At 46.9% G+C, this 27,065-nt stretch overlaps 1 protein-coding gene across 3 annotated transcripts in view; it reads left to right on the top strand.

The window, feature by feature from the left end:
• Positions 1 to 27,065, top strand: part of fhit (fragile histidine triad diadenosine triphosphatase) — a 1,624,435-nt gene that overhangs the window by 1,233,636 nt on the left and 363,734 nt on the right. For all 3 annotated transcript variants that reach the window (XM_038810527.1, XM_038810530.1, XM_038810528.1), the window contains one exon: positions 24,867 to 24,935. In XM_038810527.1, the coding sequence (XP_038666455.1) occupies positions 24,867 to 24,935 (69 nt within the window). The remainder of the gene's footprint in view (positions 1 to 24,866; positions 24,936 to 27,065) is intronic.

Here is a 27,065-nt window from a genome sequence, read left to right as displayed (position 1 = left end):
GTTTTATAGTGGGAGACCACCCTCTAGTGTTCTGTCTGGTGATTGATTGTGTTCTGTCCTGTGTGTTCATTGGCTGTACTGGGTGTCTGTCCCTGCCTGTCTGTATCTCATTATGTGCATGAGTGCATATCATGACATCTCCCCTTTTTAAAAAAATGTTGGTTGCTTGGAGCATATGCGACTGTATTTACATGTAAAACTATTTACATTAAATGGCGAGTGGATGAATATGTACATAAGAGGTGTCTAGCGTGCAGAAACAGAACAAAATTTACAAGATAAGTGTCTATAAGTACAATCTTTGGGGCTTGTGTCTGATCCTTGTTGACCGCCTGAGAGGTGGGGACGACGGCGCCTTGACAGGCGGTTTTGCTGCCAGGTTGGTGGCCTCGTGCTGCGAGGTGTTCGGAAGAGGCACAACAACATATGGAAAAGTAGGATCTGGTGGTGGGCAGGCAACTTTGCGCAGTGCCCTTCTGTTGCGCCTGACAATGGAGCCATCAGCATTATGAACTACAAACGATCTGGGAGCAGCCTGTCGAACAACAACAGCTGGAGCTGACCAGCCTCCATCAGGTAGCTTGACCTGAACAGCATCTTCCGGAGATAGCACAGGCAAATCGGCAGCATGAGCATCGTACGTCAGCTTCTGCCGGTTCCTGAGTTGCTGCACCTTTTGCAGCACTGGGAGGTGATCCAGGTCTGATAAGTATATGGCTGGAACAGTTGTTCACAGGTCTCTATTCATGAGGAGTTGAGCCGAAGACATACCGGCGGACAGAGGGGTTGCCCTGTATGCCAACAGCGCAAGGTTGAAGTCAGAAGCAGAATCCGCAGCCTTGCAGAGCAGTTGCTTCACTATATGGACCCCTTTCTCAACCTTCCCGTTGGACTGCGGGTAGTGCGGGCTTGAGGTAATCTAGTTGAATTGGTACGACTTGGCGAAATTGGACCACTCTTGGCTGTGGAAGCAGGGACCATTGTCACTCATGACAGTGAGTGGAATACCATGCCTGGCAAATGTCTCCTTACAGGCCTTAATGACTGTCCTTGATGTGAGGTCAGACAGCTTCACAACTTCCGGTTAATTTGAGAAGTAATCTACGATGAGCACATAGTCACGCCCATTGGCGTGAAAAAGGTGGATTCCCACCTTGGACCACGGAGAGGTCACAATCTCGTGTTGCTGGAGTGTTTCTTTTGTTTGAGCAGGCTGGAAACGCTGGCAGGTCGCACAATTGAGGACCATGTTGGATATGTCCTGGCTGATTCCAGGCCAATAGACAGCCTGCCGGGCCCTGCGCCTGCACTTTTCGACACCTAGGTGTCCCTCGTGGATTTGTTTGAGCACTAAGCTCTGCAGACTGTGAGGAATAACGATATGATCTAGCATGAGGAGGATCGTCCTTCACATTAAAGAACTGAGGGCATTGCTCTTCTTGCCAGCCATTTGCAAGGTGGTGCATTACACGTTGCAGAAGAGGGTCTCTGGCAGTCTCTTCACGAATGCTGATCATTCTTTCATCTGAGGCCGGGAGGTTGTTGGCACACAGCTGCACCTGTGCCTCAATCTGGCAGATGAAGTCAACCTGTTCACAGGGCGAGGTGATGGAGCGTGACAGGGCATCCGCAATTATCAGCTCCTTGCCTGGTGTGCATACTAACTCAAAATCGCACCTTTAAAGTCGAAGGAGAATGTGCTGAAGCCTGGCCGTCATGTTATCCAAGTCCTTATGAATGATATGGACCAAGGGTCTGTGGTCAGTCTCCACTGTGAATGTTGGTAGACCGTAGACATAATCATGGAACTTTACAATGCCGGTTAGGAGGCCCAGGCACTTGTTTTCTATCTGGGCATACTAGAGCCCAGGATGAGGAGTCATCCCTCTGGAGGAGCACCGCACCAATGTCGTCCTGGCATACGTCCGTGGAGATTTTTGTTTCCCTGTCCGGGTCAAAAAACCCTAGTACCGGAACAGTGGTGAGCTTTGCTTTGATCTCGAGTGACTCTTCTTGATGTGTGGGCAGCCACTGGAATGCAGTGGACTTATTTACCAGATGTCTGAGAGCCGTGGTGTGTGAGGCCATGTTGGGAATAAACTTTCCCAAGAGGTTCACCATTCCGAGGAAGCGTAGTACTGCCTTTTTGTCTTCCGGGGTCTTCATGGCGTTAATGGCCTTGACCTTGTCCGAATATGGTCGCACACCCTGCTGGGATATCTGGTCGCTCAAGAACTTGATGGATGACATGCTGAAGGAGCACTTGGCCTTGTTCAGCTTGAGACCGTTTGCATGGACACGTCAAAAGACTTGTTTGAGTCGGAATATGTGTTCCTCGGGGGTTGTGAACCATATCATTACATCATCTACGTAGACATGCACACCCTCAATGCCCTCCATCATCTGCTCCATGATTCTGTGGAAGATATGTTATACCATCAATTCACTGTGAGACGGTGAGAACGAGTGAATATAAGGCTTTATTATCCAGGAACTTGCCTGCCAGTGTCTGCTGTACAAATGTGTGCCACCCACAGGTGGCCGGTCTATATATCGCCCCAGGGAGGGTGGAGCCAGAGGCGGAGCCCACCGGGGTTTCAGTACAAGGTCACAGGTCACAGCACTGTACAGACAGTTCATACTTAGGTGAATACATTCACCACATTCACCCCCTGTTAAAAAAATTCAAGTCCAGCAGGGGTGACGCGGGTCATCAAATATTCAATCTGTCCAGAGGCCGGATCATTCTTTTAGACATCCTCAGCTCTGGCGATGCGGCGGGCACGGTTTTTGTAGGTGGTGACTCCGGGGGCATGGTGTCTGCAGCTTGAGCTTCAGTCCGGTATGTCGGAGACGTTTGAGGGGTGGGGGTAGGCAGAGGGGTGGTGGGTGGCGGCAGTGCGGGCGTGGGACAATACAGGAAACCCAGGGGGGCGTAAGGGGCGCTGGGGGTGGTGGTAGGCAATGGTGAGGGGGGCGCATTGGCAGAGGAACCAGCTGGCGCCAGGTCCCGTAGGGAGACCGTACCTTGCCGTCCGTCCTGGTGTGCGACGTAGGCGTACTAGGGGTTGGCGTGCAGCAGCTGGACTGTCTCGACCAGGGGGTCGGTCCTATAGCTCCTCGTATGCTTCCAGAGAACAACAGGTCCCGGAGTTGTCACCCAGGATGGAAGCGAGACTTCGGAGATGGACTTCCTAGGGAAGATAAACAAACGGCGTAAGGGGTCTCGTTCGTGGCTGTGCAGAGCAGTGATCTAATGGAGTGGAGGGCATCGGGGAGGACCTCCTGCCAGCGGGGGATCGGGAGACTTCTAGACCTAAGGGCCAGAAGGACGGCCTTCCATACCGTCACGTTCTCCCTCTCCACCTGTCCGTTTCCCTGCGGGTTAGAGCTCGTAGTCCTGCTCGAGGCAATGCCCTCACTGAGCAGGTACTGACGCAGCTCATCGCTCATGAACGAGGTGCCCCCGTCGCTGTGGATGTTCGCAGGGAAACCGAACAGCGTGAAGATGCTGTGCAGGGCCTTTATAACCGTGGCCGAGTTCATGTCGGGGCAGGGGACAGCGAAGGGGAAGCAGGAGTACTCATCAACGACGGTTAGGAAGTGTACATTACGGTTGATGGAGGGGACAGGCCCTTTGAAGCCAATACTGAGACGCTCAAAGGGCCGGGAGGCCTTTACCAGGCGGGCCTTGTCTGGCCGGTAGAAGTGCGGTTTGCACTCCACACAGACTTGGCAGTCCTTGGTCATGGCTTGACCTCCTCAGTGGAGTAGGGTAGATTGCGGGCCTTAATAAAGTTGGTAAGCCGGGTGACCCCCGGGTGACAGAGGTCATCGTGGATAGCCTGAAGTCGGCTATCTTGCGTGCTGGCGCATGTGCCGCGGGGGCTCATTGAGTTTTCCAGAACGATACTTGATATCGTAATTGTAGGTGGAAAGTTCGATCCTCCACCTCAAGATTTTGTCATTCTTAATTTTGCCCCGTTGTGCGTTGTCAAACATAACGGCAACCGACCGCTGGTCGGTGACGAGGGTGAACCTCCTACTGGCTAGGTAGAAAAGCAAATTACTGCGGATGCTGGAATCTGAAACGAAAGGGAAAATGCTGGAAATTCTCAGCAAGTCTGGCAGCATCTGTAGGGAGAGTAAAGAGCTAACGTTTCGAGTCCGATTATTCTTTGTCAAAGCTAACAGACAGAGAAAGTGGGAAATATTTATACTGTGGAGTGAGAATGAAAGATGAGTCATAGCCACAGAAACCCAGGGAAACCGGGTGCTAATGGCCACAGATAGCAAGGGGAAAGAGTGTTGATGGCAGTCCCCAGAGAGGACATAAGATGTGAAAGGTGGCTAGGTACTGACCATCTACTGGCTAGGTAGTGCCTCCAGTGCCGGACGGCTTCCACTATGGCCTGTGCTTCCTTCTCAATCGAGGAGTTTCGGATCTTGGAAGAGTGGAGGATTCTAGAGAAGAATGCTACCGGCCTGTCCGCCTGGTTGAGGGTAGTGGCCAGGGCAATGTCTGACGCATCGCTCTCTACCTGGAAGGGGACGGACTCATCCATCTCGTGCATTTCGGCCTTAGTGATGTTAGCCTTGATGCGGCTGAAGGCCAAGCGGGCCTCAGCCGTCATGGGCAATGTGGTGGTTTTAATAAGTGGGCGGGCTTTGTCCGCATAGTTGGGGACCCACTGGCCATAATAGGAAAACAGCCCCAGGCATCGTTTAAGGGCCTTGAGGCTGTGGGGAGGGGGAATTTCCATGAGAGGGCGCATACGGTCGAGGTCAGGCCCTCGGACTCCGTTCTCCACGACGTAACCGAGGATGGCTAGTCGGGTAGTGCGGAAGACGCACTTCTCTTTGTTGTATGTGAGGTTGAGGGATTGGGCAGCCTGGAGGAACCTCTGAAGGTTGGCGTCATGGTCCTGCTGATCATGGCGGCATATGGTAACATTGTCCAAGTACGGGAATGTAGCCCGCAACCCGTACTGGTCCACCATTCGGTCCACTGTTCTCTGAAAAACCGAGACCCCGTTAGTGACGCCGAAGGGGACCCTGAGGAAGTGGAAGAGCCAGCCGGCTGCTTCGAAGGCAGTGGACTGGCGCTCTTCCGGGCGGATCGGGAGCTGGTGGTAGGCCGACTTTAGATCGACCGTTGAGAACACCTGGTACTGTGTAATCTGTTTGACCATCTCCGCTATGCGGGAGAGGGGGTACGCATCCAGTTACGTGAACCGGTTAATGGTCTGGCTGTAGTCCACAACAATCCGATTCTTTTCCCCGGTCTGGACGACCACCACTTGTGCTCTCCAGGGGCTTTTGATGGCCTCGATGATCCCTTCCTTCAACAGTCGCTGGACCTCCGACGTGATAAAAACCATGTCTTGGGAACTGTACCGCCTGCTCCTGGTGGTGACGGGCTTACAGTCAGGAGTGAGGTTCGCAAAGAGTGAAGGGAGGGGGATCTTGAGGATCGCGAGGCTGCATACCGTGAGGGGGGCAAGGGTCCGTCGAACTGTAGGGTGATGCTTTGGTGACTGCATTGAAAGTCTAATCCAAGCAGCAGAGGGACGTAGTGGTGAGGGAGGACGTAGAGCTTAAAACGAGCGTACTCGGCACCCTTCATCACGAGGTTAGCAATACAGTATCCCCGGATCTGGGCCGAATGGGATCCGGAGGCAAGGGAGATTGTTTGGGATGCAGGGTAGATGTGAAGGGAGCAGTGCCTTACCATGTCAGGGTGAACAAAGCTCTCCGTGCTCCTGGAGTCGAAAAGACTGGGGGTCTCGTGCCCGTTAACCCGGACGACCATCATGGAGTTTTTCAGGTGCTTTGGCTGCGACTGGTCGAGGGTGACTGTGCCAAGCTGCGGGTAGCCTGTGTGGTCGGCGGTATCGGGGTCACAAAATGGCAGCCCCCATGAGTCGCATGTGTCGGGCTGGGTTGAAGATGGCGACCAAGATGGCCGCCCCCATCGGTCGCACGTGTCAGTCGGTGTTGGAGCCGGCGGCCAAGGTGGCGGCCCCCACGAGTCGCACGAGGCTGATGCCACATCTGAAGGGGGTGTTACCGGCTGGCACGCAGCCACATTGCGGGGTCGGCGGGCCTGTGAGTCCATGGGTCGGGCCTGGTGAGTTTTCGACTTCTAGGCTTTAGGTCGGCCCAGACAGACTCTGGCGAAGTGTCCCTTTTTGCCACAGTCGCTGCACGTCGCTGTGCGGGCTGGACAGCGCTGCTGGGGGTATTGACCCTGGCCGCAGAAGTAGCACTGCGGTTCCCCCATCTGGACGGGCAGCTGTGCGGCACAGGCCTGTGATGTAGTCGGGTCCGATGGGGCCCGCGATGATGGTGTCCACGAGGGGTTCGCCGGGCCCGCGGAGAACACACTGAGGCTCTGGTAGGCCACCTCTCACGAGGTGGCTAGTTTTACCGTGCCCTGCAGGTCAGTGGTCCTGTTTTCCAGCAGGCGCTGCCTGATGTAGTTCGATCGGACCCCAGCCATATAGGTGTCCCGGATCTGTAGCTTCATGTGCTCCTCTGCCGTCACATCCCGATAGTTGCAGTTCCTTGCAAGTAGGGTTAGGTTTTCCAGGTACTCGTCCAGCGATTCCCCGGTGCATTGACGGCGAGTAGATAAGTCCCCGGGGCCTGATGGGATTTATCCTAGGATTCTCTGGGAAGCCAGGGAAGAGATTGCTGAGCCTTTGGCTTTGATTTTTATGTCACCATTGGCTACAGGAATAGTGCCAGAGGATTGGAGGGTAGCAAATGTGGTCCCTTTGTTCAAGAAGGGGAGTAGAGATAACCCCGGTAACTATAGACTGGTGAGCCTCACGTCTGTTGTGGGTAAAGTCTTGGAGAGGATTATAAGAGATACGATTTATAATCATCTAGATAGGAATAATATGATTAGGGATAGTCAGCATGGTTTTGTGAAGGGTAGGTCATGCCTCACAAACCTTATCGAGTTCTTTGAGAAGGTGACTGAACAGGTAGACGAGGGTAGAGCAGTTGATGTGGTGTATATGGATTTCAGTAAAGCGTTTGATAAGGTTCCCAACGGTCGGCTATTGCAGAAAATACGGAGGCTGGGGATTGAGGGTGATTTAGAGATGTGGATCAGAAATTGGCTAGTTGAAAGAAGACAGAGGGTGGTGGTTGATGGCAAATGTTCAGAATGGAGTTCAGTTACGAGTGGCGTACCACAAGGATCTGTTCTGGGGCCGTTGCTGTTTGTCATTTTTATAAATGACCTAGAGGAGGGCACAGAAGGTTGGGTGAGTAAATTTGCAGACGACACTAAAGTCGGTGGAGTTGTAGACAGTGTGGAAGGATGTTGCAGGTTACAGAGGGACATAGATAAGCTGCAGAGCTGGGCTGAGAGGTGGCAAATGGAGTTTAATGTAGAGAAGTGTGAGGTGATTCACTTTGGAAAGAATAACAGGAATGCGGAATATTTGGCTAATGGTAAAATTCTTGGCAGTGTGGATGAGCAGAGGGATCTCGGTGTCCATGTACATAGATCCCTGAAAGTTGCCACCCAGGTTGATAGGGTTGTGAAGAAGGCCTATGGTGTGTTGGCCTTTATTGGTAGAGGGATTGAATTCCGGAGCCATGAGGTCATGTTGCAGCTGTACAAAACTCTGGTACGGCCGCATTTGGAGTATTGCGTACAGCTCTGGTCGCCTCATTATAGGAAGGACGTAGAAGCTTTGGAATGGGTGCAGAGGAGATTTACCAGGATGTTGCCTGGTATGGAGGGAAAATCTTATGAGGAAAGGCTGATGGACTTGAGGTTGCTTTCGTTAGAGAGAAGGAGGTTAAGAGGTGACTTAATAGAGGCATACAAAATGATCAGATGGTTAGATAGGGTGGACAGTGAGAGCCTTCTCCCACGGATGGAGGTGGCTAGCACGAGGGGACATAGCCATAAATTGAGGGGTAATAGATATAGGACAGAGGTCAGAGGTAGGTTTTTTACGCAAAGAATGGTGAGGCCGTGGAATGCCCTACCTGCAACAGTAGTGAACTCGCCAACATTGAGGGCATTTAAAAGTTTATTGGATAAGCATATGGATGATAATGGCATAGTGTAGGTTAGATGGCCTTTAGTTTTTGACTTCCCATGTCGGTGCAACATCGTGGGCCGAAGGGCCTGTACTGCGCTGTATCGTTCTGTTTTCTATGTTCTATGTTCTAGTACTGAGGAGGTGTCACATGAACACCTCGTTTACGGGCTTCACAAAATTCGCCTTCAGGGTCGCAACCGCCGCCTCGTACGTGGCAGCTTTCTCTATCATCACGGAGATTCGATGGCTCACCAAAGCGTAGAGGAGTCGCAGCTTGAGGATTTCAGAGGGAGGCGTTGCTCGAAACAGCGAAGCCAATGTGCGAAGATCTCCTTGGCCTCTCGCTCTTGCGTTGAGTTCGAGTTTATCTGGTTTTAGAGCGGCTTCCATGGTGCTGTCGATGGATAATAAATTGTTGTACCGTCAATTCACTGTGAGACTGTGAGAACGAGTGAATATAAGGCTTTATTATCTAGGGACTCGCCTGCCAGTGTCTGCTGTACAAATGAGTGCCACCCACAGGTGGCCGGTCTATATATTGCCCCAGGGAGGGTGGAGCCAGAGGCGGAGCCTACTGGGGTTCTAGTACAAGGTCATAGGCCACAGCACTATACAGACAGTTCATACTTAGGTGAATACATTCACCACAATTTCAGCGGCTGAGACAATGCCGAACGGCATACGGTTAGAACAGTACCTGCCAAATGGTGTGTTGAAGTGCAGAGCTTCCTGCTGGACTCGCCCAGTTGTATCTCCCAGAAACCACGCGATGCATCTAGCTTCGTGAAGAATTTGGCGTGTGCCATCTCACTGGTCAGTTCCTCCCGCTTCGGAATCGGGTAGTGTTCCCTCATTATGTTCTGGTTAAGAACTTTGGGATCTATGCATATCCGCAACTCTCCTGAGGGCTTCTTCACACAGACCATTGAGCTGACCCAGTCAGTCGGTTCTGTCACTTTGGAGATGATGCCCTGGTCTTGGAGCTCCTGTAGCTGTACCTTTAAATGTTCCTTCAGAGGAGCCGACACCCAGCGTGTTGGATGGATTACAGGTGTGGCATCAGGCCTGAGTAGGATCATGTAGCAGTATGGCAGAGTGCCCATTCCGTCAAACACATCCGGATATTGAGCAAGGATTTCATCAATGTCAGCCTGAAGATCCACATTGGAAGAAGACATGCATGGACTCGCTGTACGAGGTTCAGTAGCTTGCATGCATGGGCACCAAGCAGGGATGCCTTATCAGGCTTGACGATTTTGAATCGCAGTGTGACATTGATGGTCTTGTTGGGGACGAATAAATGACAAGACCCCAGTGCAGTTATGGCATTGCCATTATAATTGAGGAGCTGGCAGGCTGGCGGAAGAATTTTGGGTTGCTTTTTAATGCGGTCAAAATCAGCTTGAGAGATGAGATTGGCTGAAGCACCAGTGTCCAGCTTGAACTGTATGCTGCATTGATTTATGTGTATGACAGCACACCATCCTGAATCCACATTGAGGATAGATAGGCGTCTTGCTGAATTTGAGGAGGCATACTCACATGTAGTGATGATGCCCACATGATAGGGGACTCCAGGCAGTCGTACTCTGGATCCGTAGTGCTACCAGGATCAGAATCCAGTAAACCTTGCTATACACATCGAACGCGCTTAAGTTGGAATTGGGATCATTGGCCCTTGTCTGGTGGTGCAGACCTGTACAAGGCTGCATAATGTCCAGGCTTCCCACAATTTAAACATCGCCTGCCTTTTGCAGGGCATTGCCGCTTTAAGTGGGCGGTGCCGCAGTTCGGGCAAGTCATGACGTTGATGCCATTACGCTCCGTGCATTGTCGCACATGCGCAGTACGGTCAGCTGACGTTCACACCTGCGCAGTTTGGTTTTCGGCCGCTTTGTTCTCCTGTTCGTGTGCCCTAGGAAAAGTGTGTAAAATGGCCGCTTTCATCGATACTGAGGCGCTGCATCCGGGTGATGGCCTGTACACTCTGCCTCGTGGGAGGCAAGTTTTTCGTATTCTGCCGATTTCAAATGGGAGTACCGATTTCTCGCATGCTCATGCACTATACACGTCTCGATTGCGTCTGGCAGGGTCATGTGCTTAATTTTGAGGAGTTGGGGCAGCACAGTGGCTCAGTGAGTAGCACTGCTGCCTCATGGCGCCGAGGTCCCAGGTTCAATCCCGGCTCTGGGTCACTGTCCGTGTGGAGTTTGCACATTCACCCCGTGTCTGCGTGGGTTTCACCTCCACAACCCAAAGATGTGTAGGATAGGTGGATTGGCCACGCTAAATTGCCTCTTAATTGGGAAAAAATGAATTGGGTACTCTAAATTTAGAAAAGGAAATTTTGAGGAGTTGTTCCCACAAGGAATCGGAGTGCACCCCAAACACGATCTGATCCCTGATGATGGAATCAGCGGTGTCACCATAATTGCAGGACTGTGCTAATATACGGAGATGAGTTAGAAAGGATTGGAAAGGTTCATCCTTACCCTGAAGGCATTGCTGGAAGATATAGTGCTCAAAGCTCTCGTTTTCTTCGACTTCACAGTGTCTATCGAACTTCTCCAAAATGGTCTTGAATTTGGAGTTGTCCTGGCCGTTGGTAAAATTAAGCGAGTTGAAAATCTGGATGGCTTGGTCCCCCGCAGTTAATAGGAGCAGCGCAATTTTTCTGGCATCGGATGCATCCTCGAGGCCTGAGGCCTCGATGTAGAGAAGGAACCTTTGCTTGTAGACCCACCAGTTGGTGTTGAGATTGCCGGAGATCCGTAGCTGTGGAGGGGCCTGGATCTTCTCCATGCCTCTGGAAGGCACTTGCTGGTCGTCACGGAATCACTCGAGGTAAGCCACTTATAGGTAGTAGACTACTGGTACCATGACGTGTTAATCACCCTGAGGTAACACGGACTGCAACTGGATGCAGTTGTACTTGAAAGTAGACTCCAAACTTTGATGTTAGTTCAATGCACTTTATTGAACTTGTTAAGCAGTGCACACAGTTTGCTGTGGGTTTGACACTCTACTAATCTAAGCATGCTTGCTATAACTAACTAGACCAGATTAGCTCTGAGCCACGTGTAGAAGGTGCTAACTGATATATACACCCTAACTGTCACTACAGTTGTCGCCAGTGGAAAGAGGCAGAGTGTTGATGCCTTGTGTGTTTTATAGTGGGAGACCATCCTCTGGTATTGTACCTGGTGATTGGTTGTGTTCTGTCCTGTGTGTTGATTGGCTGTACTGGGTGTCTGTCACTGCTTGTCTGTATCTCATTATGTGGATGAGTGCATGTCATGACGCCATGCATTTTATTTATTCATTCTTGGGAGTGGGCGTCACTGGCAAGGTCAGATTTAATTGCCCACTCCTCATGATACAACTGCATGAGTTGTGAGGTCACTTCATAGGACAAATCATGAAACAAGCACTTAGAAGTGGGTCTAGAGCAGCGTTTTTCGAACTTTTTTTCCGGGGACCCATTTTTACCAACCGGCCAATCTTTGGGACCCACGCTGGCAGACCTTCGCAACTCACGCCGGCCAACCTTTGCGGCCCACCATTTTCTCTTACCTTGTTTGCGGCTGACAAAATGGAGGAATCGCAATTGCGCCCAAAGCACGTGATGTCGACGTTCGGGGGGGGCATGACCTGCTCTCTGCCTCAGTTCAGGCAGGAATATTTTTAAAAAGCAGGTGGCTTTTAACAATGCCGGCTGCGAACGGCCTTCATAAAGGCCGCGAACATATGAAAAAAATGCGGCCGCACTTGGCATGCAGTCATCAGTGCTCATGCGCAAACCCTGTGCATGTGCACCGATAAGCGGGCACACGTGCGCAGTGAGTCCGCATTTTTTAATATGTTCGCAGCCTTTTGAAGGTCGCTCGCAGCCGGCATTGTTAAAAGTCGGCTGCTGCAGCTGTTGCGTGGAAATTTGCGGAATCGGGAGCACCGCGACGGACGGCTCCACGACCCTCCCAACACCCGCCCGCGACCCACCCGCGGGGTCGCGCCCCCGACTTTGAAAATGCCTGGTCTAGAGTCACATAGAGGCCATGTTACATAAGAAAAGTCTGGTTTCTTCCCGAAAAATATTAGAGAACCTGTTAGTTTTTACAATAATCCAACAACTCCTGATCATTTTTACTGATACCAGCTTTCTACTTTCAGATATTTAATGAACAGTTTGAATTCTCTAATTGCTGCAGTGTAGCTGAATGGACATATCCGGGGTTATTAGTCTAGGCCCCTGGACTATGCAGCTGTACCCCATATACATTGCCACTTGTGATATGAATGACACAAACACTGTAACAGGAGGCTCTTTGGCCCATCATGCCTATGCCTTCGTTTTGCTAGACCTATCCAGTTATCCTTACTCCCCTGCCCTTTCTCAAGAGCTCTGTAATTTTTGTCACCTTGAGGTATTTATCCAATTCTCTTTTGAATGTTGCTGTATTGAATCTGTCTCCACCATTATTTCAGACTGTGCAACCTAAATCTCAACCTGTTAGTTGTTTGCTCATTTTGCTTTTGGTCCTTTTGTCAATCAACTAAAATCTATGTCCCCTTTATTGACCCGTCTGCCACTGGAAACAGTTTCTCCTCACTTACTCGATTGAAATTATTCATGTTTTTATGTGCCTTTTTCAAATCTCCTCTTACCCTTCACTGTTATCAGGAGAACAACCCCATCTTCTCTAGTCTCACCACATAAATCTCTCATCCCTGGTACCACTCCAATAATCTCGCCTGCACCCTTTCTCAGACTTTGACATCCTTCCGAAAGCGTGACACATAGAATTAGACAGAATACTCCATCTGAGGTTGAACCAGTATTTTATAAAGGTTTACATCATTTCCTTGCTTTTGTACTCCTGTTCTGACACATTCAATGATAGATCTGCATACACTCCCCGGTTTCTCTGCTCCCGGAGAATTCAGTGCATTTTCAGGGTGATTCACAGCCAGGAGCATAACAACAGAGCTATTCAATTACTCTTTCCCCTGAAGTTCACCAAATAAGAGAGGGCATGCGTCTACTGTGAAACTATTGAATTTCCTGAATAGAAAGACATAACACCCTTAATGCTCAAAATGTCAGTGACCAACTACCAGAAATCCTGCCTGCCCCCACTTCCTCCAGTGCCTGCTTTGTATGCTATCAAGAATTGAGAAAGAATAAAGAATTCTAAGATTCTAATAAGAAATTCTTTCAATAAGAATTCATTGAATTTGAACATTTGTGTCAACATCTGGAAGAGGAAACATGATACCCAGCTGCCGTGTATCAAGGGTTTGGCTGTCACCTTATGTTTATATGGAAATATGAAAATTACGTGTAAGACAAGAACAGGTAAGCCCATCAAATCTACCACACACCTGTGATGCCTGGAATGTCATATGAACATCCTGTGGGCAGCATGGTAGCACAGTGGATAGCACTGTTGCTTCACAGCTCCAGGTTTGATTTCCGGTTTGGGTCACTGTCTGTGTGGAGTCTGCACGTTCTCGCTGTGTCCGCGTGGGTTTCCTCCGGGTGCTTCGGTTTCCTTCCACAAGTCCCGAAAAACGTGCTGTTAGGTGAATTGGACGTTCTGAATTCCCCCTCTGTGTACCCCAACGGGCGCCGGAATGTGACGACTAGGGTCTTTTCACCTAAGTTCATTGCAGTGTTAATGCAAGCCTACTTGTGACAATAAAGATTATTATTATAAAATGGCGAGCAGTGAAAGGCCAGCAGTTCTATCTTCAGACTACAACAGTCACAATTTTCTGAATAAAGATTTTATCCCTCTCAACTCCCCTCAATCATCACTCACCCTGGGAGAGGTAAAAGAAACAAAAAGATAACCCTGGGGAAATGACATATGACAGGTTTCTCTTTGACCTCTCTGGCAATTGAAACCAGTCCTGGACACCCCATGGATCCATGTGTTTCATATCGTGACTAGACATTTCCTACCCTACAGCAGCCATGTAATCTCCTGCTATGCTAATCAATATGGTAATGAGCTTCACCTCATGAATTCCAACAGGGTCAGCAGAATACTTTGCCAGCGGCATAAGTCATACTCCACAGACATTCCCACACCATATACGGACCCTGTAGACTGAGCCCCTGCATATTTATCTTATTGCCACATATAGGGCTATTTTAAAATGTGATTTGTCATCTAACTATAAATGGGTGTGCAATGATAAAATAGTTTAATTTTCCCTGGTGGATAAATTATCATATATTATCAAACCATAACATTATTCTGTTACACTGGTACCCACAACATTCACCTGTTTTGGGAATAATATTTGGAGTCAGCTCAATCCTACCACATTGACTGGACTAATTGCAATGCAGAATGAATCTGGCAATCTTGTGACTCAATCTGCCACTGAGAGTCACATTAGAGGCAGATTTCAGAAACCATGGGACCCATTCCCTGGCTGTTATGTCAGAAAAGCTTTCCAACTTGGAAATAATGCTTTTTAAATACAGCCCAGAGTGGATTGAAAGATGTCACAAAAAAAAACAGAATACTGAAGCTGCTGGAAATCTGACTGGAATGTGCATTGTGAGAAGAGAGCTGTGCCAAAGTATGTTGGAATCACATTGCATTGTGCTACATAGGAACAGAATGTATGTTTACATCCATGATAATCCACCTCAGAACTGCTGATCTTACATGTGACATCACGTTTGTTCGAGGTCAACAGCTGGCCACGTTGAAACTGAAGGAGCTGCAAAAGCTGTCCTTATGAAGCTGGCTATGGAATAATTTAGTTAGGAATTTGTCCTGCTTGCATAATAATCTTTATTGTCACAAGTAGGTTTACATTAACACTGCAATGAAGTTACTGTGAAAAGCCCCTAGTCTCCATATTCCGGCACCTGTTCATGTGCACAGAGGGAGAATTCAGAATGTCCAAATTATCTAACTGCCAAGAACATAGAAATACAAAAAAGGTGGATTATTAAATCATAACTCCCCCACTATTTGACTCAATGAATAATTTTTTTTTAATCCTTGCCTTCCATTTTCTCATCCCTTTCCTGTTCCTCTGCTCCCAAGTGGAGTGGTGCCAAAGAAACCTATTGGGAGACGTCACCAATATCACAGGGTCTAGGGACCGTTAGGTTTGAGTTGTTGAATGAAAGTACAACTATTTCACACTTATCTTCTGTGTTGGACATTTCTTTTAAAAATTCATTCATGGGATATGGGTGTCGCTGGATAGGCCTGCATTCATTGCCCATTTCCAATTGCCCTGGAGAAGGGCAGCTTGCTTACTTGAATTCGAGTTAGCTGTTGCCATGCATTCTGAATCTATCAATAGTTCTAAAAGTTGGAACCTTGTGGTTTCAGAACATGGAGAGGTTGATAAACATTACTTCTTCAATAACTCTGAAGAATATATTATCATAATATATTATCACAATGCTTACCAAGCAGTGTGTATGATAGAAGGAGAATCAGAAAATTGGGTTTGTTATATGGGGTACAAATGGAATTTTGGCCAACCTAAATGCCATTATCTGAGAGACTAAAAAGAATATTATATTTTTGCTACATTAAATTCAGTGTTTGATATGGAAATTGGATCATGTTCAAATTGGAGTGTAATCATGGTGCAAACATGAGGCCACCAGCAGGCCCAGGATAAACTGGTCTGATGTGCTTATTACCAGAGCTACAGACATCCCTCTAGAGGCAGTTCCCCTGTCTGAAGAGCAAAACAAAACCTTAGGAGACTCTTGTGGGGAGAGATGTATGTATGAGGCTGAATTTCATGTTGAGCTAGGAGGAGCAGGTGTGCCCTGATGCTCTGAGGTATGCAACAAAATTTGAAACTTAGCTTTATGTCCCCGTAAATACCACTTGTGTGGCCACCAAGTACCTGAATAATCTGCATGCTACATGTTTTGGGGCAATATTTTTAGCTCCCGCTGGTAACAAGCACAGAGGTGGGTTGCATGATAATTTGCTCTGCCTGCCAATGTGCTTGTTTGCCGGCTCCACATCTGAGCCATTTTCCTTTAGACAGTATGGGGGCAACAGGGCACCCAGCTACTAACAAACTTGATTGACTACCTGCTGTTGAAAGCCACTTAAGGCCTATTGTCAGAGGTTACCTGATGGCAGGCACAAGGGCTTGTGCTCCAGGTAGCCTATGAGGCCTACCTTCCTGCCTGTCTTCAGTTGCAATAATGGATTACCCAATGGATGGGATCTCCTTCGGTGAGCATAATTTATTAAAAGTTGGAAAGGGTGGCTTAATTTTCAAAATCACTAGTGAGGGGTTGTGAGCCCCATTTGATTAAGTTGTCGAGGGCCCAAGCCACAGAGTTGAATCTTGCCTGTGGTTTGGCAGAATCAAATTTTACAAAGTGGGCCTCAAACAAGTTTTAGGCTTGTGTGGGGGGGGGGGGGGGGGCTAATACCTGATTCAGACACGCACTCAGACTCTGTCGGAAAAAATGGAACCAATAAAACGTATGGTGCACTTCTGGTCCTACTGAGTGCTCATATCGGACCCTTAGGCACTTATTTTATACCTGTAAAAGGGTGCGGCGTGAACCAATTTCTAGACCTCTATTTCACCTCCCTACTTGAATAACTTCATTAAATACTTGCATAAAATATATTGCATCCTCCAAAGCTGATAGCACTAATGATGAGAATTGGTGTTAATGCTGTGATTATGCAAATACCTTTAACTAAGTTATTTTGGGGGCCATAAATCACCTCATGAATAAGCGCTCCGATTTGTTGCATCGCAGTGGGCCTAAAATATTACCAATCTATTAAAGTGAGCACAGATTGAAGTAAGCTGATTACTTGGGAGAGACCAATCACTGTTAATTTACTTCACATCTACTTGTCAGGTACTTGAGGTATCTATAAATTGCATTGCAACAGGGGAAAAGCAAAGCATTGGAAGCTGTAAATGTGAAATAAATTTTATGAATATTTGATTAATCAGGAACACGTTTAAACTTTTCAAAGGTCCCTGTTAGGGGATCATGTAAATGAAAATATGAAACAGAAGTTATGTTTCATCAATTTTGAGCTTTATTAACTCTTGTGTTATTGTAAGACCAGTCTCTATGAATATTTTTGAATTTATACTTCTGCAAAATAATTCTCATATCTTATTCATAAAAATGATCCCTTTTTGTTTGCTGTTTTTGGGTGAAAACTAATAGAAGTGGAGCAATTGATCGCAAATGTGTTTGCTTGCTTTTATATGCATATTCAGCTGTTTCCTCTTCCCTATCAAATGTATTCACTCTTTGTGAAGGAACAATTAAACAGTTGGGTTCATTGCATAAACAGACAACACTGCGAAATGTAATCTGTCCCTATTAACACAGGAGCACTGCCAGCAGGATTCACTAGATAGCTGAAATAGCACCCTATCTAGGCCCACTCCCCTGCCCTATCCCCGTAACTCCACCTAGTCTTTTGGACGCTGAGGGGCAGTTTAGCATGGCCAATCCACCTAACCTGCTGGCCAAGAAGCCTGCTGAATATTTCCAACGTTTTCTCTTTTTATTTCATTTGATATACATAGATATTTATTTGCATAGTTCCCCATGCTGTGAGTATCTGATCTCAACTGTATTAATCTCAACTCAGTCTGTTAGATCAACCAGTTTCTGCAATTGTTTCCAACATTTTTGGCAGAGTGCTTCAGATTTATCAGCACAGCCAAAAGCCCACTCATGGAAAACCCTCCCTGTGCTGTCTGGAAAATTAGAAGCCTGCTAATGTATAGGCCAAGGAATGTCAGAGTTTACAAAGTAACATACAAAGAAAACTCAAGCGGACTATAGTGTTTCATAGAGTGCATGTTACTGTCACAACAACACCCCATTCGTTTTAAAACTGTGCTAATGAACACTTCCCAAATGTAAACTCAATAGCAGCAGAAATTGTTGATAATTCTGACTCCAGTGCTTGAACGAAAAATTAAACTGATCTGTTCCATTAGATATGGTGGGTTAGGGCAGGTGAACAAAAGTTTGGTCAAAGGTAGGTTTTAAAGAATGTCTTTCGGATGAGAGAGAGACAGAAAGGATTAGGCAGGGTTTTCCAACAGCTGAAGGCATGGCTGCCAATGACATCTATACTTTTTCTTTAATAAATATTTTTATTCTCCATTTTCACATTTTCTTCAGAATTTATACCTCTCCAATAAACAGTAAACTGTAATAAATACAATGTCAATCCCCTTATCAACAACAACGATCCCATCCTCCCACCACCCCAAACAACGACCCACCTGACAATATAAGCATCAAATAAAACAAACCCTCCCGAGGTTGAAAAGAATAGGAAAAAGGAATCCTGAATCGCCTGTGGTCACCATTGACATATACAGTCCAGCCCCCAACCCTCCCCCGAATATTCAATGCCATCCAATCCACGAAAGAGTACCGTGAATGATGCCCATGAATTGTAGACCCCCCCTCCCAGACTCCTCCTCTCCACTTGCTCTTGTAAACTATTCCCCCCAACCTCGGTTCCTTCCCCCAACTTTTCACTCCGGCTAGACTCACTGAAACCTGTTCTACCAGGTCCGATGGCCGCAGCCCCTCCTCCCACCTCACTCCCCTTCACTGGCTGGCTTAAACCGGCTAGCGTGGAGGCCCCCGCCCGGGTCTCCTTCCCCCTTCCCCCTTACCCGGTCCCAGGAAAACCAAGAAATCTCCTTTAGCACACAACCACTGCATACACACCCAAGCCCCAAAGAACCATCATTGCAAATGAAAGTCCCATCTCTTCCCTTGTCCAAATATATACAGCTTTGACTCATTTAGTCCTTACACCAACACGCAGTGAAAAAATAAAGTTACCTGAGGCTACATCGGCACACGGCCATTTCTCAATTCTTCCCCAGTCCCTCAACCCTTGCAAACTTCTCCGCCGCCCCAAAATAAAAGTCCTTGGACTTGTAGGTCACCCTCAACCCAGCTGGACACACTATGCCGTACTGCACCTTACTGTTGTACAGTGCCTTCTTCACTCGGCTGAAGGCAGCTTGCCCCCTTGCCAGCTCCACCGCAAAGTCCTAGTATATGCGTATACCAGCTCAAGCCCACTGCACCACCCACTTCTGCTTTGCCCAGCACAGGACTTTCTCCTTCACGCTATACCTACGAAAACACAGTTACTACTCTTGGCGGCTCACACGCCTTTGGTATAGACCTCCACGACCGATGAGCCCGATCCAGTTCATATTGGGAGGGATCGTTCCCCCCTCCCCCAATAGCTTCGCCAACATCGCGACAAACTACTCCGTTGGCCTCGGGCCCTCCACCCCCCCCGGGCAGACCCACAATCCCCAGACTCTGTCACCTGGATCTGCTTTCCAGGTCCTCCACTTCTCGCAGACCCTTGTTGGTCTCTATCACCCTCCGCAACTCCCCCCCCCCCCCCCCCACCCCACCGAGGCGTGCTGATCACTGTACTGCGAAAATGCCCCTTCCACTTCACTCAGCGTCCCACCCTGCCCCCGCACCTTCGCCGCTGCACTTGATACCGCCGCCATCACCAGGGCAATCGCCTCCTCCACCAGCACCTTCAATACCATCCCCATCTCCCTCCCCACCGCCTCCATGTGTTTTGTGAACTGTTTTTCAAGTTCTTCCCTGGTGTTCCAGCCTCCGCTCTCCCCACAGATCCTGCGCCGACCCCTCCACTCACCTGCGGATCCCCGCCAACCCCCCCCCCTCCACGGCCGCCCCCTCCCAAACTTGGACACCTCTCCTCCCCGTGCCCTCCCACAGCCCCTTCAGCCTCCGTTGCCTCTGGGACCGGGCATTAAAACTCCGAAATTCCTATTCCCAAGTGGGAGCCCTCCAGTGTGTGGCTGCCTGCCGCCCATCGTCACCGGAAGTCCCAATGACATCTCTTCTTAATGCTCAGCCATGGAGTTACAAAAGCTGTTATTTCAGCTCACAGGTTCCTGCTTCTCTGCCACTACCACAAATGCTCCTCCTGGTTTTTGTTCTGGAATTCAGTACTGCTACTTCTTCTATCTAAATCCCCAGAGTTGACTGACAGAGCAGGCAGGATGGGCTGTATGGTCTTTTGCTGCTCCTATTTCTTACATTTGTTCTTGCTACCTGAGTTGGTGAAAGAAAATCAGGGATGCAAAAGAGGCCAGGCCTGAAAGAGCAGCAGTATCTCAGAGGGTTGTAGGGCTGGAGGAGGTTACAGAGAGGAGGAGTATTTGATGTCACTGTAGCTTTTCAAACATCCAGGGTCAAAATTTTAAATGGCTGTGAAGGTGGAATGGAGGCAGACAAGCCTGCAATTTTTGCAGCACCAGCCAGGAAGCCTGTTTTCTGACATGGTTCCAGGGTCATTATTAAACATCCTGGTCAGGAGGGCAGTAGATGAACAGCTACCCACCCGCAAGTAGAGGGTAGCCAATTAAGCCCATGGGCCTATCAAGATCAGTGTGCAGACCCTGACTCGAATTTTCCAGTTAGCAGTTAGGCCTCCCTCACTAAGGCAATGGCCAATGAAAGCAGATCAGTGGGAGGGAAAATGGCCAGCTTTTCACATGGCATTTTTAACTTCACCTCCACAATGATGGCTTAGCAGCCATGACCTCGTTTAATTTTTAAAAAGTCTTCAAAGGGTGTCTCCATCTCAAGGTGCTCTCTCTTTCACCTACCTAAATTAGCAGCTCCCATCGCTGATGGTGGGTCTGCTGATATATCAGAGCTGGAGGGTCTCCTGTTGGTCATCTAACCTCGTGACCATAATTGGTCGGGGATCCCAGAGGCAGCCATTTAATTGTTCCTCCTCAGAATCACCCTCTGGGTCCCAATATCCACTTTTCCTCCTCAAGGTGCGATCAGAACCCACAAACCTACTAATTTGCTTGCAAAACAAATGGCACATCCAGAAGTGAGTAAACTTGCACAACAGCTTGATCCCATGTTCAAGCCCTGGAATGCATTTGAGGAGACCATAATGCACATCTTGAGGGCAATTAGCAAAGAGGGAATGGAAAGGGTGAAGTTAGAGGACCCCCAAATCTCAAGGCTCATTACTAGTCTTTTTCTATTCTTTCTCTGCCTTGCATGCTCATTTGAGCCCTGCTCAAGACGCCAACACCTCACAGCGTACTGCACCACCCATGCATCAACTAAGGTAATAAGAACAAATGTAAGAAATATGAGCAGCAGAAGACCATACAGCCCATCGTGCCTGCTCTGTCAGTCAACTCTGGGGCTTTAGATAAGTTGAAGAAACAGCAGTATTGAATTCCAGAACAGAAGCCAGGAGGAGCATTTGTGGTAGTGATAGAGAAGCAGGAACTTTTTGGCTGAAAGATCAACTTATGTGACTACATGGCTGAGCATTAAGTATCGATGTCATCAATCCTATAATTAAACAGAGGGTGCGATTTACTGTCCGTGTCCCGCTGGAATCGCAGCAGGACTTGGCCAGTAGATACTGGAAGAGGCCACCCCCGGGATTCCCGACGGTCGTTACGCCTTGCACGATCTAACCAGATCTCGCACAATTTAGTGAGTTTAAAAATTCACGTAGGTGTTTCTGAACCTGAGTGCCGATACCAGGTTTATTGGCACTTTGGGAGGTCTCCCCAGTAATCACAGACCCCCAGGTGGTCATCCTCTGGCCTGGCTGGCATCCTGGTACTATTGGTGCCACATGGGCACCTTGACTCTGCCAGACTGACACACTGGCATGGGTGACAGTCTGATATTGCCAGGGTGCTCGTCAGAGCTCCTCAGTGCAGGATAAGCGTCGAAGTTCAGCCTCTGCGGGGCATTCCCCACCAGGGACCAAAAATTAAAATGCCATTCAATAATGGGGTCATTTCTGGTGCTATAAGCACCAGGAACGACCCCTCGATTCCCGCCCAGAATGGATTATATTTTGATTTTAGTTAAATCATGGCCCGAGGTTCTTACTTGATAAGTAATATTTCATGCAGTCACGTTCGAGTTGACAAAGCACATTGCAATGACTGTTGTGGAGGCTGCCATTTGAGTACAGCCACGTTTCTGGATTTTAGCCTACCCCGGAGAACATTGGAAACTCCATCAAGATCTGCAGTGAAATCCTCAGTAATATTGGTCATTTGCATTGTGGGATTTTCTCTAATAAATGCTCAGCCCATTGTTATGGAGTATTTAAGCCCCAAAAGACCTGCCTGTCTGGGAAGGCAGGTGGGCACAAGATAGATTGAAAATAGTTGGTGTTGAGAATGAGGTGGGAATTCTGGAATCAGGTCCCACTCGACATTTTTAAATTACTCTGGAGTTGGCTTGACACCACACACCCAGACCTAAGTTTCCTGGAGATATGCTTCCAATCTGCTATCTTGTTTAAATAGCCCTAATTATGCACTAATTGCTGCTGTCAGGGAACCATTGACCTGAATATCCTACATTACTGATCACTGAATATGTGCGCACTGATAAGGTAGACCACCTGCTGTCCATGGGGTCCATGGTATTGTCTGTAGGAGCTCTGATGGCTACATGGACGTGAGTACTGTCTTGGACTTGAAGAATTTTGTGACGTAAAGAATCATAAACCTCTGATTCTGCTGCCAATTTCCAGGGAAAAGATGACACAGCTGTTTACCCTGGTGAGTAATTATGTTTCAGGGTTATTTTGAGGCATCTGTGCACTGCAGATTAACCAGTAACGCTAGTCCCAAACCCCCCCCCCCCCCCCCCCCCCCCCCCCCCGCCATCTTGCATCCTCCTCCCAAGAAAATTCAAATAAGAATGATTCCACACAATAACAACAACTCAGATTTATGTAGCACCTCCCTCTATCACAAGGTGCTTAACAGGAACATTATCAAACAAAATTTACCACCAACCTGCATTAGGAGATATTAGGGCAGATGACCAAAAGCTTGGTCAAAGAGGTAGATTTTAAAGTGCATTGTAAAGGAGGGGTGCTCAACATGAACATTATCAAACAAAATTTCCCGCCAAACTGCATTAGGAGATATGAGGGCAGATGACCAAAAGCTTGGTCTAAGAGATAGATTTTACAGTGCATTGTAATGGAGGAAAGTGAGGTAGACAGATTTAGGAAGGGAATTATAGAATTTTGGGGCTTGGCAGCTGAAGTCACAGCTGCCAATGATGGAATGATTAAAATCGGGGATGTTTAAGGGGCCAGAATTGAAGGAATCTGGATACCTCTGTGTTATAGAGGTTACAGAGATATGGAGGGATGTGGTCATGGACGCATTTGCAATCGAGGTTGAGTATTTTTGGATCGAGGTATTTGTTAATTAAGATCCAATGTAAGTCAGTGAGTATAGGGGTGAACAGGACACTTTGCAAATTAGGGCATGGGCAACAGAGTTTTGGATACTTCAACGTTATGGAATTCCCTCTTAGTTCTGCAAACAGGAGCAGTAAAACTATCTAGCAATCAAGAATTTGAGAACACTATGCATGTCATTAAAGCTCAGAATATTTCTGGCCCTCAACATCCATTTTACATTGGATTACCTGAGTGCTCAACATAAAAATTCATGATCTTGCATATCGATTCATTTGAATGCAATTCCTTCCTATTATTAAGAGAACCTCACACACAGACTACAGAATACAATTGTACATATTTTGTTGTTTAGCTTGGGAATCTGGAATCTTGGACCGTTTCCTGGTCTTCACTAACTAATTTTGTATTGGCACAGACAGCTTGTCATCTGGAAAATCTATCCTTAAATTTATTTGGTCTATCAATGTATATCATTTTAAATGAAAATTGTTGAACAGAGTTACCTCCTGCAGTTTTTTTCCATCGTTGTCCTGACCGTTTGAGATTTTTATGGTTTGAACATGGTGGATGATGCCATTTCTTCTGTCCACTAATGAATTAATGTGCTAAGATATAAGGCAGAATTCTCCCAAGCACAATGCAGACATTACCTTGGCACAATCCTCTTGTTCCCTGAGCAATGCTAGGTGTACTGACCGTAAGGCAAAATTCCGGTCCTGTTGAAATTAGCAATGTTGAAATAGTTCTTAGTTGAAATCATGCTGGTAGATGTGAGGTGATTATAGTAACTACTAGGCCACCTTCAGCCTCTCTACGTACCTGATTAAATTGAAGAAGACATTGGCCATATTGTTTTTTCCCTGTCCTTCTCTGTATAATAACAGAGTGCACTTCACCAGCAAATTGAATCAATTTACTATTGCGATCGGACAGAGGAAGATGATACAAATGAACACGTGTGTTTATTATTCTTTGAGTCCTTGAGCATTGTAGAATTGCCATTTAGGTTTTTTTAATTACTTTGCACCATTTGTATTGCATTTCCCCATGGCAAAATCAGCTATTCCAAGCTCTATAAGGGATTGTTCATGAAATAGCTACTCCTTGACAACTTGGACCTTGGTACTTTAAATCCATTCTCAATTGTTCTTTATTTCACTTGCAAGCAATCAGCGAGGTTTGCCAGCTTTGTGATCTGCAATGTAAAACAGATAACCCAAGTCATTTTGGTAGAATTCATACGACTTTTCATAATTTATACAGACTGGAGAAAAATTTTGAATAGATCTTTCTGCTTTGTATTTCCTCCACAACTGTCTTATCTTACAAGTGGTATGAAAAATATTCAAAAGGTGAAAATTCAATCTCCAAAAGCAAATTTGCCTTCTATTAACACCAGAGTTTAGAAAAATTTATCTGTGATCTTCTGTATTTACTCTGTGAAATGCTTTGCCTCAATACATGGAATGATGATTTTTATTTTCTCTCTTCCCTTCAGCATGTGCATATTCACATTCTTCCAAGAAAGAAAGGAGACTTTTCAAGGAATGATGATGTCTATGTTGAGGTATTTTTAAAACATAAATCTTGACATGCAAACACAGAGAAACTTTTAAGTTATAACAAAGGTATATGTTGAGAATTTAGCAGCCCACAAGTGGCAGTCTAGGAGCTAGGCATCTTTTTAACTCGCTTCTGGCAAAGCTAAGAAATGTTCACTCCCCAGTGTCCTGTCTCCAACTGCAATATATCCAGCTAAAACTAAGACTTGAAACCCTTTTTATCCTTACAAGGGCCTCCTGTAGCTAAGCTTCGCCTACTAGTTCTATTAATTCTTAACAGCATACCCCTCTCTAAACACACTGGCTGGAATTGAAACCAGCCCCCACACAAATATTGTTTTCCAGCATGAATCTAATTGTCATCATAGAAATCATAGAATCCCTACAGTGCATAAGGAGGCCATTCGGCCCATCGAGTCTGCACCAATGTCTGAAAGAGCACCCTACCTAGGACCGTGCCTCCATCCTATCCCTGTAACCCAGTAACCCCACCTAACGTTTTAGATACTAAGAGGCAATTTAACATGGCCAATCCACCTAACCTACACATCTTTGGACTGTGGGAGGAAACTGGAACACCCTGAGGAAACCCATACAGACACTGGGAGAATGTACAAACTCCACACAGACAGTTACCCAAGGCTGTAATTGAAGCCGGGTCCCTGATGCTGTGAGGCAGCAGTGCTAACCACTGTGCCACCATGCTATCCCCAGGTTTACCCTTTCAGCCACAGAGACGTTAAATTCAACATACTTAAAACTATACCTTATTTTTAATGTTTACCAATGCAACTATAAATCCCTTAAAATGACCTTTGTTTTCCTAACATGATTGCAGTTCATTCCAGGTATTACATACTTGTTGCATATGGAATTCCTAGCTTCTTCAGTAATTTGAGTGAATTATACCAATTGCACCAAATAGAATTGTTACAAAAATAATAGTTAAATGTTAACTTCTGTTTCAGACATGAATGTTTTCCAACTTGTTTTACATTTAATATTGTCATTCTCCTGTCAGATGTTATCTTCACCAGGAGGTTATTCGGAAGTCAAGTCACTTTTGTGCAGTACATGTTCTTGTGAAATGTTATTCTGTGCAGTAGCATCACCTCATCTGTATCACAGAGCTGCCATTGAAGTTGAGACTGTTAGTGATAGCAGTATGCAATATTAAATGAATACTGCATTCAATGATTCCAACATTTTTAAAGTAGCTGCTTTTGTACAAGGCTGTTTGAAATGTCAGTTCAGGCATCATTTTCATTTAAATGCAAACCTCTTCTTGGCAAATAGTTTGAGGTAGACCTTGACTTTGTGTGAAATAGGTGCCAGCAAGTTATCAGCTCGTTTTACATCTCTCTTACTTTTTATTTCCAAAGACGTCAGTGGAACTAAAAATCTTTGGAGATGGAATATGAGCTTCTGAATTGCTATTGCCTGTATTACACTTTTGCACAAAGTCAACATCTATCCCATTGCATGTTGACTGTTATTTTACTGTAATGTGTGCAGGAGGGTTTCCTGATGCAGTATGTAGATAGGCCAACAAGAGGCGAGGCCGTATTGGATTTGGTACTGGGTAATGAACCAGGACAGGTGTTAGATTTGGAGGTAGGTGAGCATTTTGGTGATAGTGACCACAATTCGATTACGTTTACTTTAGCGATGGAAAGGGATAAGTATAAACCGCAGGGCAAGAGTTATTGCTGGGGGAAAGGCAATTATGATGCGATGAGGCAAGACTTAGGATGCATCGCCTGGAGAGGAAAACTGCAGGGGATGGACACAATGGAAATGTGGAGCATGTTCAAGGAACAGCTACTGCGTGTCCTTGATAAGTATGTACCTGTTAGGCAGGGAGGAAGTGGTCGAGTGGGGGAACCATGGGTTACTAAAGCAGTTGAAACACTTGTCAAGAGGAAGAAGGAGGCTTATGTGAAGATGAGACGTGATGGTTCAGTTGGGTCGCTTGAGAGTTACAAGTTAGCTAGGAAGGCTCTAAAGAGAGAGCGCTAAGAAGAGCCAAGCGAGGACATGAGAAGTCTTTGGCAGGTAGGATCAAGGATAACCCTAAAGCTTTCTATAGGTATGTCAGGAATAAAAGAATGACTAATGTAAGAGTAGGGCCAGTC

Source organism: Scyliorhinus canicula, chromosome 11 (genome assembly GCF_902713615.1).
Source record: "Scyliorhinus canicula chromosome 11, sScyCan1.1, whole genome shotgun sequence".
In the NCBI taxonomy this organism is placed as follows: domain Eukaryota; kingdom Metazoa; phylum Chordata; class Chondrichthyes; order Carcharhiniformes; family Scyliorhinidae; genus Scyliorhinus; species Scyliorhinus canicula.
Note: the sequence above shows the minus strand (reverse complement) of the source record. Positions and strands in the feature narration are given on the sequence as shown.